This window comes from Theropithecus gelada, chromosome 11 (assembly GCF_003255815.1).
Source record: "Theropithecus gelada isolate Dixy chromosome 11, Tgel_1.0, whole genome shotgun sequence".
NCBI classification, from domain to species: Eukaryota; Metazoa; Chordata; class Mammalia; order Primates; family Cercopithecidae; genus Theropithecus; species Theropithecus gelada.
Genome location: NC_037679.1, coordinates 39,789,153 through 39,802,249, shown reverse-complemented (window position 1 = coordinate 39,802,249; position 13,097 = coordinate 39,789,153). Strand labels below are relative to the sequence as shown.

The window sequence follows — 13,097 nt, the reverse complement described above, 5'->3', positions numbered from 1 at the left end:
TCATTTAGCAGGCTCACTTGAAATATATTTAAAAGAAAATATGATATTTTCATTTGTGACATCAACAGGACCTAAACTGGGTTAATGAAAATGATAAATATTCAGATTTATCTGAAAAGCCAACTGTTTAAGAATTTTCAGCCCACACGTAAAGATTTCATGTCAATGAATAGTAATTCCATTAGGAGTGTTCTTTTAAAAGATCATGAGCCAAAATATTTCTTGTAGTAAAAAATTTTATTTATGGTGGAATTTCCAAAATTTCTTATATCTTGAAATTATCCACAAAGTACTATTTTGTGCTTACATTTAAAAGATACATTTCTTACAAGAAAAGATCAAAATATATACATTAGGCAGTATTGTTATATTTTTATTTAATACAATATAACTAAAGGATTAAAGAGAAAAGAAATAGTTAAATATATTTAAAATTCCATTTAACTGATTCTCAGCTGTTTTAATGTTTTAAAGAAAAAAATAAAGCTCTAAACACCAGAGATAGTTTGATGAGCAATATTACATATATATATACACATATACATGTGTATATATATAGCATTGCAACAAGCTACCCTCAATGAATTGCCCCCTATCAGAAATACTATTATTGGAACTATGTGTTAATACCTAAAGCAAAGAAGAATAAAGAATAAGAAAGTATTATTTGCAATGATGACTTTTTAGTTAAATACACTTTCTTATAAAGTGGCAAGGTGAGCTTTACAAATTTACAACTGAAAAGAAATCTTTATATACATGTTGTCTTGGTTTGGGACTTTTTGAAGCCTTCTTCTTTCTGTGTATTAGGCCCTCCTGGAAGAAGTGATATAGACCAGAAAATTAGTTCATAGCACATGATAGATAAGCCTGGAACTAGAAGCCCCTGGAGTTGCAGGCTGTGAATCGGTGCTGGCAACTTGAGAGAGAGACGCCGGATCCCGGAGAGGCAACCCAGGTTGCTCTGAGGAGGTGATCCGGTCCACTATGTTGGATAAGCAATCCAAGCTGGATAAGGAGTTTTTATCTGTGGCATATACTAAGGATACAAGGAGAAAAGCATTAAAAAATAACTAGCCCAAGATAGACAGACTTGCTTATGTTGCTTCTTAAATTGTGGGTCAGCTCCTCTGACACCCAGAGGTCAGGTGGTCACAGAAACCCTAACATAGAAATTTGCAGCAAATATCTGGCAATTCCTGAGGGGTAGAGGTGTGGAGTGGAGAAACCCCCTGATAATATTTCAAGCGACAGTGTGTGTGCATGTGTGTGTGTGTGTCTGCTAGGGGGATTTGGAGCAGAAGATGTGTTTATTTTGCTTTGCCAAAGCCTCCCTGTAAGAACCATCACTTCCATTCCCTTCCCCAGTACTGTCAGGAAGAACAGAATTTTATAGGCTGAATTGTCAGATTGAACCAGTCTTTAAACTCCTGTGAAGTTATCAATTCTTACCATTTGATACATCAGAACAGTAGATGCTGTCAAAAGTGCTGCTCTTTCTGGACCAGACAGGACTGTTACATTCGGGCTATAATACAAGACACACAACAAAGTTTGTTTTCAGGTCTTGGCAAAAGATGTTCTGACCAACGGTGAGGCTGTGCTTGCCCACCAGCTCTGTAACCGAACACTGTCAATCACCTTCACTGCCTTGATTTAGGAAGAGCTAGCCCTCTCCAAATTCCCAGGGCACTGAGGTCAATCTCTGTGCTTGAAGAAGAGGAGGGCAGCAGCAAAGGGAAGAGGGGGTGGAATTCAGCAGCAATGTGCATTGGGTTAACCATGCAAAATGGATTGGGGTAGAAGAAAGCCACACTAATTCAGGGAAAGAACACTTTCCCAGGACAAAAACACATTAAAACCTGGCAGCCTTGGAGCAAACGCCCTCTACAAAGAATGCATCAACATCTTTCAGCCAGGCCTCATTGGAGCAGGAACTGGGGTCATGTGGGTATTTCTTTCCATTTCCTCATTAAGTTATAAACGGTGCCTTTAGATATTAGTGTAGCGCATGATCCACAGATGGCATATTTTGAAAATAAATTCAGGAATGGAGAAAACATGTGAGTGATCATTCACAGCCACCTATCTCCCTTGTCAACCCTCGATTACAGTGTACACCTAGAACCTGCTAGAAAGTCAAACTAAAATCTTGTTCAGCAGCGGTTTGGGGAGTCTTTCTAAATGTGGACCCCTCTCTTATTTTAAAGCAACTCATCATCTGCCTCCACCCCCTCTCCCCGCTACACCTGGTTAAATGAGGTGTAAGGACTTCAGAAAAGATTAGGGTAGCCTAGCTAAGTACCAGATCTATTGCTTACCATGCCATCAGAGCAGTTGGAGGTAGGGCTGGTGGGCTCTGAGCAGCTCTGTCCCGGCAGGCTATAGTAGTTCTCCACCTGCTCTCTCAGCAACTCCTGTAGGCTCTCGATGTAGCGGATGGCATTCCTGAGGATCTCCACCTTGGGCAGCCTCTGGTTGGGGTTGGTCGTGGTGCACCTCTTGAGGGTTTCGAAAGCCTGGTTGACCTTCTTCAGGCGCCTCCTCTCGCGCATGGTGGCTGCCTTCCGCCTATCCATGGTGGTGGACTTCCTCTTGCAGGCTTTGCAGGCCCACATGAGGCAGTGACCAGCCTGGTGGTGGCCGGTAGGCGCTCGCACGTGCTCGTCCTCGTCTGAGCCCTGCAGCTCTGCTTTGTGCGCTCCGAAGGCAGCCACTCGCGGCACAAACTCGTCCCCAAATTCACCCTCGGGGGACGGGATGCAGGAGCCGTCGTAGAAGTACTCAGAAGGTGAGAACTGGCAGCCATCCATCACATCCATCCTGCAGAGAGGCAGGCGGTGCACCTGGACGGCAGCGAGAGGGATAGGGAGAAACGCGAGCCTGGCGCCTCTGCCGACGGGCGAATCCCGAGCGGAGCTCCCTGGTCTCTGGCTCCGGTAATTAACAAGGGCAGACGCCTGTTGGCCTGGGTCGACAAGCTGGGGTTGGGGTTCTTTATATATTCTTTCGGGAGGGAGGCCGGCCCCAGTGGCCAGACACTATTAGCATATCCCACCGCAACCCCCGCAGGGGCTGTCTGGACAAACCTCCGCCTTTGCTCTAGAGACAATCCGCTGTGTACTGCCCCTTTTGACTCTAATGGTTTTACTGCATTTCTGCTGGGGCGGGAGTGGGTCCCCAACCTGCTCATTTGCACTCTCTAGATAAGCTAAAACAAGGGATTACTTAAGGAGTGTTCCACACAAAAGTAACGAAGGCAGTCCAACTTTTTGCAATTGCACACATATTTTTAAATAGTGACAATAAATAGAAATCCCTTTCACTGGCACCAAGAGCTGACCTGCCCTCCCAGTCCTAGGCATGAGGAATCACCTGATTTGGAGGTGTTTGTTTCTCTTTTTCATGAACTTCGATTATCTCGAAAATTTTTTCCAGCCATTGGATTGAATAATGGTTGCTAAAAACTTGAAGTGGCATTTTCAAACTTGGAGTGAATATAGGGTTTGCCTTTTAAAGTCTATTTTGTATAGCTTCAGATGAGTAAAATTTTGCTCTGATTGTCATTTATTCTAGGCTCTACCTTATCGAGGGTAGGGAGGGAGGTTTCTTTTCCCATGAGGGGGCTTGCTCTGAGTTCTCCCTGTATGTCTGCTCATCTAAAAGGAGGTGGGGCACAGGAGGGCCAGGTGACCAGGAACATTTCTCCCGTCCTTTCTTCCTTCCTTTTGCCCTTCTGCACAGTATTTGTTGAGCACCTTCTCCTTTGTGCCAGGCGCTCCCTAGATCCTGAGCAGGCCAAAGACCTGCATTGAAAGTGTCTCTGAGATTTCCAATAGAAGCCCAGTTTTCGATGGCAAACTCCCTTTCCAGGGGGCGAGTCTCCTTTCTGCCTCTCTTTCTGCTCCGCCCTGTCATTTCTACAGACTAAACAGCCAAGCTGGGCTTTGGGGTTGCTAATTTTCTGCTTTCAGGCAAACTAACACCGTTACAGATGCGTCCCAGCTGCTGCCACTGCAATCCTTGACTCGTGTAAAATTTCCAACTCCTCAAACCAGGAGTAACTTCACACACTTCAGTGACAAAAGCCTTCCAGAAAAGCAATCACAGCAGGGTCTTTGGAACTTCGATGGATAGAAGGCAAGAGGGGAGGGTTGTCATTTAAGTGAGAATGAATCTATTACTCAGCTTTTACCAATCCTCCTCCACCCTTAATCCACTTTCAGGTTACTTGGGTTGGGAGGCGCTGTTTATATTTAGGAAAAGCAATTACTTAAGGTCTACACAATTAGTCTGGGGTTTTGGACTAGGTCTTGTGGCCCAGTTAAAAGAAGCCAGAGTGTTCTCAACTCAACCTAGGGTCACCCAGTTCAATAAATATTGTGGCTCCAAAGTTATTGGGAAGAGGAGGGAGTCTTCCTTCCTAATATTGTTATTATTATTATCATCACTATTTCTTTCAGTGAATGGAACTTTGTACTTTTTTTTTTTTCAGAATTATTTTCTTAAAGCAACCTGGTTCATCCAGCATCTTTAGGGGCCAGAGAAGTATCAACCTTTTCAGGGTGAGATCTTCTCTCTAAAGTGAAGACCTTGAAAACCAGAAGTAGGAGAGTGACACTGTCAGTCACTAAGGTTTGCTAGCCACATCATTGCTGTCTCCTCTCTTCTGTCCTGTCATTTCTAAGACAAAGATCTCTCCTGAAAATCAGGCTCCCTCTCACACCAATGGGCTGCTTAATCATCTGACCAGTGGGAAATCCATCTGCACCTTTTTTAGGGCTATTAACAAGTCTATGCCTTTGAAATGAATACGGTATCCAGGGCTACGCCAGATAAAAAGAGGCAAGTTCAAGAAGAACCCAGGTGGAATCTAAGATGCCATCCACGCTGGTGGAAACATTCAAATGCACAGCAAATACAAAGCACATTGCTACCTCTGAAATACAATAGTGGGTAGATATCCTCCCCCAGGAATTCTCAGCCAAGTCCCACAGTTTCTATCAGCAGCCATATGACCACTGTTTTATTTATTTATTTATTTTTGGCTGTGGAGTCCACAAATGAGCTCAGACTTGTGATTTGGACACAAATAAACTTGGTCTTCAAAGTCTGAGTGAAAGTTAGAGGTTACGCTTCTGCTCATCGTTCAGCTAATTTCTGAAAGCACTTACTGTGATTTGTACTCAAGCCCCTCAGCGTGAAATATTTTTAACTAACAATTATTGAGAATTTTCTATTTGCCGCGCACTGTTCTCAACCCTTTCCATAGATTAACCTAACAATTAATACTCCAAACCACCCTGTGGGAGCTATTATTGGACCCATTGTAGAAAGAAAGTAAACCAGAGCTCCAGGTACTAGGTTATTTGCCCCAAGGTCACACAAGATTGGAAACTAGGCATCCTGTCATCACAGCTCCTACTCCTAGAGGTGATTTTGTTCGTTTTCTTCTTCAATTAATTTAGGCTCCGTGCGCTTCCTTAGCGCTCCAGAGCATAAACTTACAAAAGCTGGTTACTCAACATCTTTCCCTGGTTCCCGTGCCTGGGAAGACGCTGTCACTCAGGACCCTCTGTCAGTAAGGGCAGTTCTCAGAGGTTAAAGCTGTCTTTGGTAAGGTGATCTCAAAACAAAGTTACCAGAGTGCCGCGAGCAACTGGAACTAAAGAAGCCGAGAAAACACAAGCGCCCGGCGGCTTAATGGGACTTGCTAGCAGGAGAACAGGGTCCGGAGTTGAGAGCCCTTGGGACGCAAGTGCTGAAAATAGGATCTCAGAGCACCGAAGTAAAAAGAAATAAGACAAAACTTTTAAAACGCTGTCAGGGGCGAGAGAAGAGAGAGAGAGAGAGAGAGAGAGAGAGAGAGAGAGAGAGAGAAGCAATATGCTAAGAAGGTAGGCAATCAGCACCACAAAGATGGCCAAGGCGTCCCGATTCAGGAGCGGTCGCCCTGCTCTTTTCTCAGGGGAGACCTGGAAGGGGAAAAATAAAGAACTGGGTGAGCAACATAGAGAAAAACATTTTTTTTTTTTTTTAAATGCGTTGGCCAGGGAAGCATGTAAAAACTTTTAAAAATGGCTCTAAAAAGATCTACTCAGGGCACCCTTTTGTACTCAAAATGGGACTAGATTGGCTTTTGCTCCTTACACAAAGAATCAAAATAAGTTTTCCACTATTTCTGCAGAGAATTGAATTTCTTGCATGCGCAGAAAACGCACATGTATTTCATATGTAAGCAGGTTGTTAGAAAAGACACTCCAACACTGTCTGCTAGGAAAGTCTAACAGTGGGTAGATGAGGGGAAGAAAACCCAGTCACCTCTGGTGCTATAAATGGATACCCACAAAGGCTCTGGTGAAGTAGATTTTTTTTTCATTTTATATTCTGAAAAAAATAAATACATTTGATTTTCTTACAATTTAGAATTATAGCCAGGTTCTAATTGCAATGACCTTTAAGTAACATCAACTTTTTTCTCTTTTTTTAAGTGAAATCTGTGTTAGTTTAAGCATTTTGGCAACACATTAATAGTGATGGACAGACCACACCAGCAAAATGATTCTCATACCTTCCTCTTCTAGTAAATTTTGCCCACCCTAGGCTTTCTGCATTATTGAAAATTCTCTATGCTTTTCTTAGAGGGAGAAAACAAATACATATAGAAGGATACATCCGTTCCATTTCACTTCTGCCCCTACCTGCAGATCCTTATCAACTCCTGTACTAAGGGAATTGTTCTTGATATTTTTTTGTATTATAGATGACTTCACAATGTGCTAAACAATTGTAAACTGCTATTAGCTCTGGGAATCAGGCACACCTAAGTAAACACATTAGTACCTGCCAGAGCTGCTGGAAGAATTTGTGAAGACAGCTGAGGAAGACATTGGCCTCTGCTTGAATTAGAGGACTTCCAGGAGAGATCAAAGGCCTAAGTAAGGACATTTAGCAGCCTTGAGAGTACAGAAAGTAGCCAGTTCTTACAGCGTTACCTTTGTTGCAGCACATGGCATAGCCATTCCATTTCAGAGTGACTCTGAACTAGGCTTGCAAAAAATTTGCTTTTTTCAGAGTGAAACGTCTACGATGGAGGATCATCTTTTATAAGTTTAATAGTTTAAGAGAGTGACTGGAGGGGCCTGTCAGAGAAATAGCTTGGTGGTTTGGCTCTTTGAGAAAATACTATGTTATTGATAATTTATCAGTGCATTGGATTTGGCAATTAGATATTCAAAGTTTAAACAAAAATGTTAAAAAAAATTTCAGCTATGGTGTTGTGGGAGAGCGATTTGAAATGATGAAATGGGATAAAATATTACTAGAAGATAAAAACAACTGGGTAAACTAACTTTGGTAAAAAACAAAAACAAAAACAAAAACGTCTTACTAAGGATAGAGGTCACTTTCAGCATCCCAAGATTTCTCTGCTAGTTTCAGAAGTAGTTGTGAACCGTAAATTCCAGCATTCCCTCCACCCCCAAAACATACGCAATAGTTTGGAGAAAAATAAATAAGACTGTTAGACATAAGGGGATTTCCAGTGTTCAGGCTTGGAATTCAGTGATTCAGGTATTAAAATTAGTATGAAAGCCGACATTTGATTTTCTGCAAATTATTTCTGTAGTAATATAATAAAGAAAATCGCTCATTATTTTGTACTTGATAGCTTTATACCTGCCTCTGGAAAGAGGCTTGAATTTAATCCCAAATTGCTTATCTTTACCAAGTTATTATGTCTTGATTTTCTGCTTCCACAGCCCTGTTTATTTTGGCTTTGGCCTCGGTAAAGATTATCATCATTAATATCAAACAAAAACATTTTAATTGCAAACACACCAAGGATTTCATTGGAAAGCCTAACATGTCATCTGTAGCAGTGGAGGTCACATGAAGTCTTTGGGAAATATTTGCTCTATTTAATGAAGAGACTTCTATAGGCAAACTTATTCCAAACAATTTCTCAAGTTACCCAGCTAAGAGAGATAGAAAGGATTTGGCTTGCAAAGACTGAATAAAATCCATCAACAAGTAAAGTCCATGAATTAATAAAAGCATTCTGCTGTAGAGCCATTTATAACACAGATCTTACTATAAGTATATGCTAAATTATAAATTAAATGAGTTCACTTAATCAGTTACATTATTTTATTTGTGTTGCATAATAAATTTGAATTTTAAAAACTGAAGTGCACATATATACAATTTAGGGAAAAACCCTATTGATTCTCAGGGAGAAAATGATGGGTATATAATAAGCATAATTAATGGGCATAGACACTACCCAGACATATTCACACATGTTTTGGTTGGATAATTTGAAATGCTTTACCACGTACTTTTTAAATTACTGCTCTAATTTGGAGTTCACCAGCTAGCCACTCTTGAGAAAGAGCTTTTGGAAAACAAATGTCAAGGAGAGCCATATTTTTCCCCAGACCGTAAGATGTTGCTTATTAATTTTCCAAGGCAAGCTGGGCCCAGTGGAATGGGCCTGTAGTCCCAGCTACCTGAAAGGCTGAGGCTGGAGGATCACTTGAACCCAGGCGTTCAAGCCTGGGCAACAGGGGACACATCACCCCTTAAACAGAAAAAAAAAAAAAAGGAGGAAAGAAATTGCCAATGTGCCAAAGCATCTCTTTCACAGAACATGATGGTTAAGAACACAGGCTTGAATCCATTGATAATTGACTGGCTCTGAATCCTGGCTCTATGCAGTACTTAACCAAGCGCAGGAAACTCTGTTCCATGGATGTTCCTTAAAGTAAAAGTAATAGCAGTACCTCTCTCATCTGTTGTAGGATTATGAGTTAATATTTAAATAATAAGAATGGCTCATTTATGTTGCTTTTGTTCTCATTGTTGTAAATACTTTCCCCAGTCAGAGCAAAGAAAGGCTGAAGAAACTATGGCTTTTGGTGGAAGAAAAGGGTCTTTGAATTGACTAATGAAGAAGAGAGCTGGCATCTAGCGTTTATTTTGTGCCATTTTGGCTAAGCACTTCACATGTGTTATCTCAGTGAATCTTCACAACCTCAGGAGGAAACGGGACTAAGAATGAGCAGCGACTAGGCCTAGACAGTGGCAGCCTGGATTCCATCTAGGTAGTCAACCCCACACAGGCTCAGCAGTTTGCATCTGCTAAATCTCCCACCTGCCTCTCCCAAAACTTTGAAAGAGATTGTATGTCAATGTCAGCTTCCACTATGAACCTTTCTGCATTTCAAATGTATATTAGAAGAAATCTGAATTTCCCATATACTCAGAAAACACAGTGACTATTATTATCCCCAGGAAGAGGCCTTCCTTTCTGAGAGGAAAAAGGGGCAAGATACAGCTCTGTACCTGCAGGGGGCGCTGTCTGTGGTGCTATCTGCGCAACAAGAAGGTCCAGCCTCTGGAGGGTTAGGAAGGAAACGGTGGGCTGGGAAATACTGAATCCGATTTGATTTTCACATCTGCTAACTGATGACTAGCTGTTCGGGGGGAGGAGGAAAGGTAGAAGTTCAGGGGTAGGGGAAGGGAGTGAAGGTGCCACCTACAGAATCTAAGAGAGAAGTTGCAATTCAAAAGAAATGGCTTCCTCCTCTCCTCTGCCTCACTTCCCACTGTGTTTCTTGGTGGTCGTTTCTTCCTAAGGTTACAGGATAAACAAACCTGGCACACGTTGTAAAATCCGCATGGTGAGGAGCTCCTGGGGCTTCTAGCCTCTCTGGGGCTTTGCTGTTTGGCCCGGCTAAGAGGTTGCATGTGTGTTGTTGTTGTCTTTTGTCCTCAACCATTGAAACCTTCCCTCACTCTAAGCAGCCCTCCCTTCAAAGCAGCCCACCCCACCTCCAGAGACAGATTGCCCATTTCTTTTATCTTTTGTGTGTGGAAAACAAACTCAAGCCAAACGAGGCCTTGAGGATATTCCAGTCTGCTAGGGACCAATCTAGTTCAAGAAAACTGGGGAGGGGGCCCCGAGATCCGGCCCTGAGACCAGTGCAGCCCCGGGAACTCCAGAGCCACACTTCAGGACAAGAGCGACCTGGGAAGGATAAGAGGGACGGCAATTTGGGGGTCAATCCGCTGAAGATCTTTTCGGGAAATGAGCACAGTTTTGGTGTGGTAATTTCTTGCAACCATATTTTCCTAGATTGAGAATTCCATTGTTAACTTTGGGTAAGTAAATCTCACCCAGTTCTCCAGGTATAGGAGTGTAAAAACAGACGGAAAAAGATGCTGACAAAAGGAAAATGACATTTTCTTTTGGGCACTATTCACTTCCAATGACAAGTGTGAGGTCTACGACAGATAGAAAAGTATCCAGTTTAATTCAGACTAAGGAAAGCCAAATTTCCTCCCTTTCAATTGGCCTGTAAGAAAACACCCAAATAAATGGGCTTGTGTGGTGTCTAAATTAAAATATGGCTCCTCTTTATTTTTGTATACATGCCTCCAAACATATTTTTCCAGTTCCATCAAACTAGGACCAACTTTGTTCATATAGAAACTTCTTTTTAATATTACAATACCAGGATCCTCGCACATTTTATATACATCATTCCACATTTAAAATATATTTTAGGTTTACATAAAAAATGAAAGTGCTAAACTATTTACAAAAAAACATTAAATACCCCTAACATTAAATGCAACGTTCCCACTTTAGACAGGAATGAACTTCTTTTGAACATGGCACAAAAGGATCACCGTAATAAAAGTTAATATATTATAAAATCAACCAAACAAAAACAAAATAAGGAGGCTAGACCTAAGCCACTCGAGGTTCCAAAAAAATAAAATAAAATAAAAGCCCAAGGCCGAAAGGCTTTTTCATTTGAGCCTGACAACAGTTTTCGCAATGTTTCTTTGTGAATGTGTCTCCTTCTCTTTCACCAACTTTTCGGTCTAGGTTCCTAAATGTTAATATAATGTGACCCAGTCTAAAGGATTAGGCCAGGAAGCGTTGGTGGGATCTTCCTGCTGCGTGGAGAAGGTCTCAAGCGCCGGTCCAGTTACTTCTCCACCACCTCCTCCACGCAGGGGAGTTTGCGTTCCTCCGAGGAAATACTGTCCACGATGGAAGAAAGGCATCGAAGGCTACTCGAGGCTGACGAATCAATACTTGCTCCTCCTAAGTGCAAAACACACACACACAAACATAGCACCCAAAGAAGGAAAACGAAGCAGCTCCGCGCGCCCGCGCGAGGCCGCTTTGGCGGCGCAGAAAGGCCTGGTCCCTGTGAGCAAAGAGCGCCCTTTTCGCAGGGTGCGTCCCTGCTGTCGCTTCGAGCCCTCTCGGCCCGAGCATCCTATCCACCTCCCGGATTTTCTCTGGTGCGGCCCAGAGCCCTTTCTTTTACTTTACCTTCTTTAGCAGTTATCAGGAGCCCCCTGGAATGATCGGAAACACTTGGCCACTGGGAGCTGCAGGTGCGCAGGAAATCCGCACCCTCAAGCTGGAGGGAAAACCAAAGCAGCAGCAGATTAGGAAAGAAACATCGGTTCCGGGGGTGGGGTTGGGTGGGTGGGGGGAGCGGCTTTCCTGCTTCCTCGGGCGGGGTACGCATTTCCTGCCTATTGCAAGCACCCGGTCTTCTTGGGCCACTGGGGGTTCATTAGAGACGGAGCGGGAGGGGCGGGCGAGAAAGGGGGAAGGGAAAAAAGACCAAGCAGCTGGAGGTTAAGGCCCCGAGGAAGGCGTTTAATTAGCCTTTGCATTTCCCTGCCCCGGCAGCATCTAGGCTTACGTTTTCTTGCTTGGGTCTGTAGCTGAAGGGGTCCACCCCCAGCTCCTGCATTTTCTCCTGCTGATCCAGCCTGTGCAGCAGGTCCTGCAGCCGCTCAATATAGCTGATGGCACTCCGCAGAATCTCCACCTTGGGCAGCCTCTGGTTGGGGTTGGCCACAGTCCGCCGCTTCAGTGCCTCGAAGGCCTCGTTGATTTTCTTTAGCCTCCTCCTTTCGCGCAGGGTAGCGGCCTTTCGCCGGTCTGTGGGGGCAGATTTTCTCTTGCAGGTCTTGCAAGCCCAGATCAGACACTGGCCGGGGCAGTGTGGAGGCTGCAGGCCCGGGGGCGCCAGGACGTGTTCCTCTCCGCTGCTGTCGCTCCCCGCTTCCGGGGGCATTTGGTCCTGGCAGGGGGACAGGGTACCATCACTCCCTGGATACAAAGGAGAGCCTTCTGCCACTTCTAATGGCTGCAGAGTAACATTTTCCCCATCCAAGTAGAAAAAATAGGAGCCAGTTTCAAAAAGGTCCATCATCATGTTCTCCTCCTTGGCCTCTGACTCGATCTGAACTGGGTGATGGACTCAAAAACCCAGAGGAACCACCCAGATGGCATTTAATTAGTGCAGTGACATAAGTCGACCCAGCTTTATATATAGTAGCTCCTGAAACTCAATCCAACTTTTAGCTGTCATGGAGCATCAGTCTCCCAATGTGATTGCAGCTAGTGCTCTCTAGAACATCTAGTTTGAAAGAAAACTGAGAAGTGTCACCTCCCAGAGTATTCTGACCATCTATGTGCAGACCAGGTTACACAGAGAGAATCACATAATTTAAACAAAGCATTGAACGCTTCCATTTGGGGCAGTTTAGATACTAACCTGCTTACAGGACAACTTCAAAACAACTGGGGATTAACATTGCCCCACTCCCCTCCCCCTGTGCTCATCTGAATTCTAAGTATAGACCCATGATGAAAGATTTCAAAGGCAATAGCCGTTGCTCCAAAATAGCCGGGTTAATATTTGCAGAGTGTTTCAGCTCCTTTCTCTCTCCTGCCTCTCAAAAAGATGCTATTCCTGTGATTAAAACCATTACAGTCCTTCAAAGGTTATACATGACTTTCAGGCTTCAGCCTCAATAGAAGCAGGTAAATCTCTTTCCTCTCTTTTACTAAGGCTGCAAGATGATTTGGGAAATGGAGGGGGTGGCTGAAGGGTTCTCACATCCCATGATACTGGATGAAATGATTCTCTGGGTCCTTCCATAGAGACTGTCCTTGACTATCTTTTTTTTTTTTTTTTTTCCTTTGGGGAGAGGGGCAATCAGGATTTGAATTCTGTACCCTTCCATTTGTGGAGCAGTATTACATATGTGGTAGG

General features: G+C 43.5%; 2 protein-coding genes across 2 annotated transcripts; both read right to left on the bottom strand.

Annotated features, from left to right (window-relative positions):
- Positions 1–222: 222 nt before the first annotated feature.
- On the bottom strand, positions 223–2,968 carry MYF5 (myogenic factor 5). The gene is made up of 3 exons (XM_025403240.1): positions 2,322–2,968; positions 1,453–1,528; positions 223–1,039 (listed from the first exon to the last, which is right to left on the bottom strand). Exons 1-3 carry the CDS (start codon positions 2,820–2,822, stop codon positions 849–851), a joined length of 768 nt encoding a protein of 255 aa, XP_025259025.1. The 5' UTR covers positions 2,823–2,968; the 3' UTR covers positions 223–848.
- A 7,515-nt stretch (positions 2,969–10,483) lies between these two features.
- On the bottom strand, positions 10,484–12,470 carry MYF6 (myogenic factor 6). Its single transcript, XM_025402777.1, has 3 exons — positions 11,736–12,470; positions 11,354–11,444; positions 10,484–11,119 (listed from the first exon to the last, which is right to left on the bottom strand). Exons 1-3 carry the CDS (start codon positions 12,252–12,254, stop codon positions 11,001–11,003), a joined length of 729 nt encoding a protein of 242 aa, XP_025258562.1. The 5' UTR covers positions 12,255–12,470; the 3' UTR covers positions 10,484–11,000.
- Between the last annotated feature and the right edge of the window lie 627 nt (positions 12,471–13,097).

Coding starts and splice junctions, on each gene's coding strand:
- MYF6 (XM_025402777.1), bottom strand. CDS start 12,254: ATGATGATGGACCTTTTTGAAACTGGCTCCTATTTTTTCTACTTGGAT. Junction 11,445..11,735: donor ACAGACCCAAGCAAGAAAAC/GTAAGCCTAGAT, acceptor TTTTCCCTCCAG/CTTGAGGGTGCGGATTTCCT. Junction 11,120..11,353: donor CCTGATAACTGCTAAAGAAG/GTAAAGTAAAAG, acceptor TTTTGCACTTAG/GAGGAGCAAGTATTGATTCG.
- MYF5 (XM_025403240.1), bottom strand. CDS start 2,822: ATGGATGTGATGGATGGCTGCCAGTTCTCACCTTCTGAGTACTTCTAC. Junction 1,529..2,321: donor CCAACTGCTCTGATGGCATG/GTAAGCAATAGA, acceptor CTTGTATTATAG/CCCGAATGTAACAGTCCTGT. Junction 1,040..1,452: donor CTGTTCTGATGTATCAAATG/GTAAGAATTGAT, acceptor TTGTATCCTTAG/TATATGCCACAGATAAAAAC.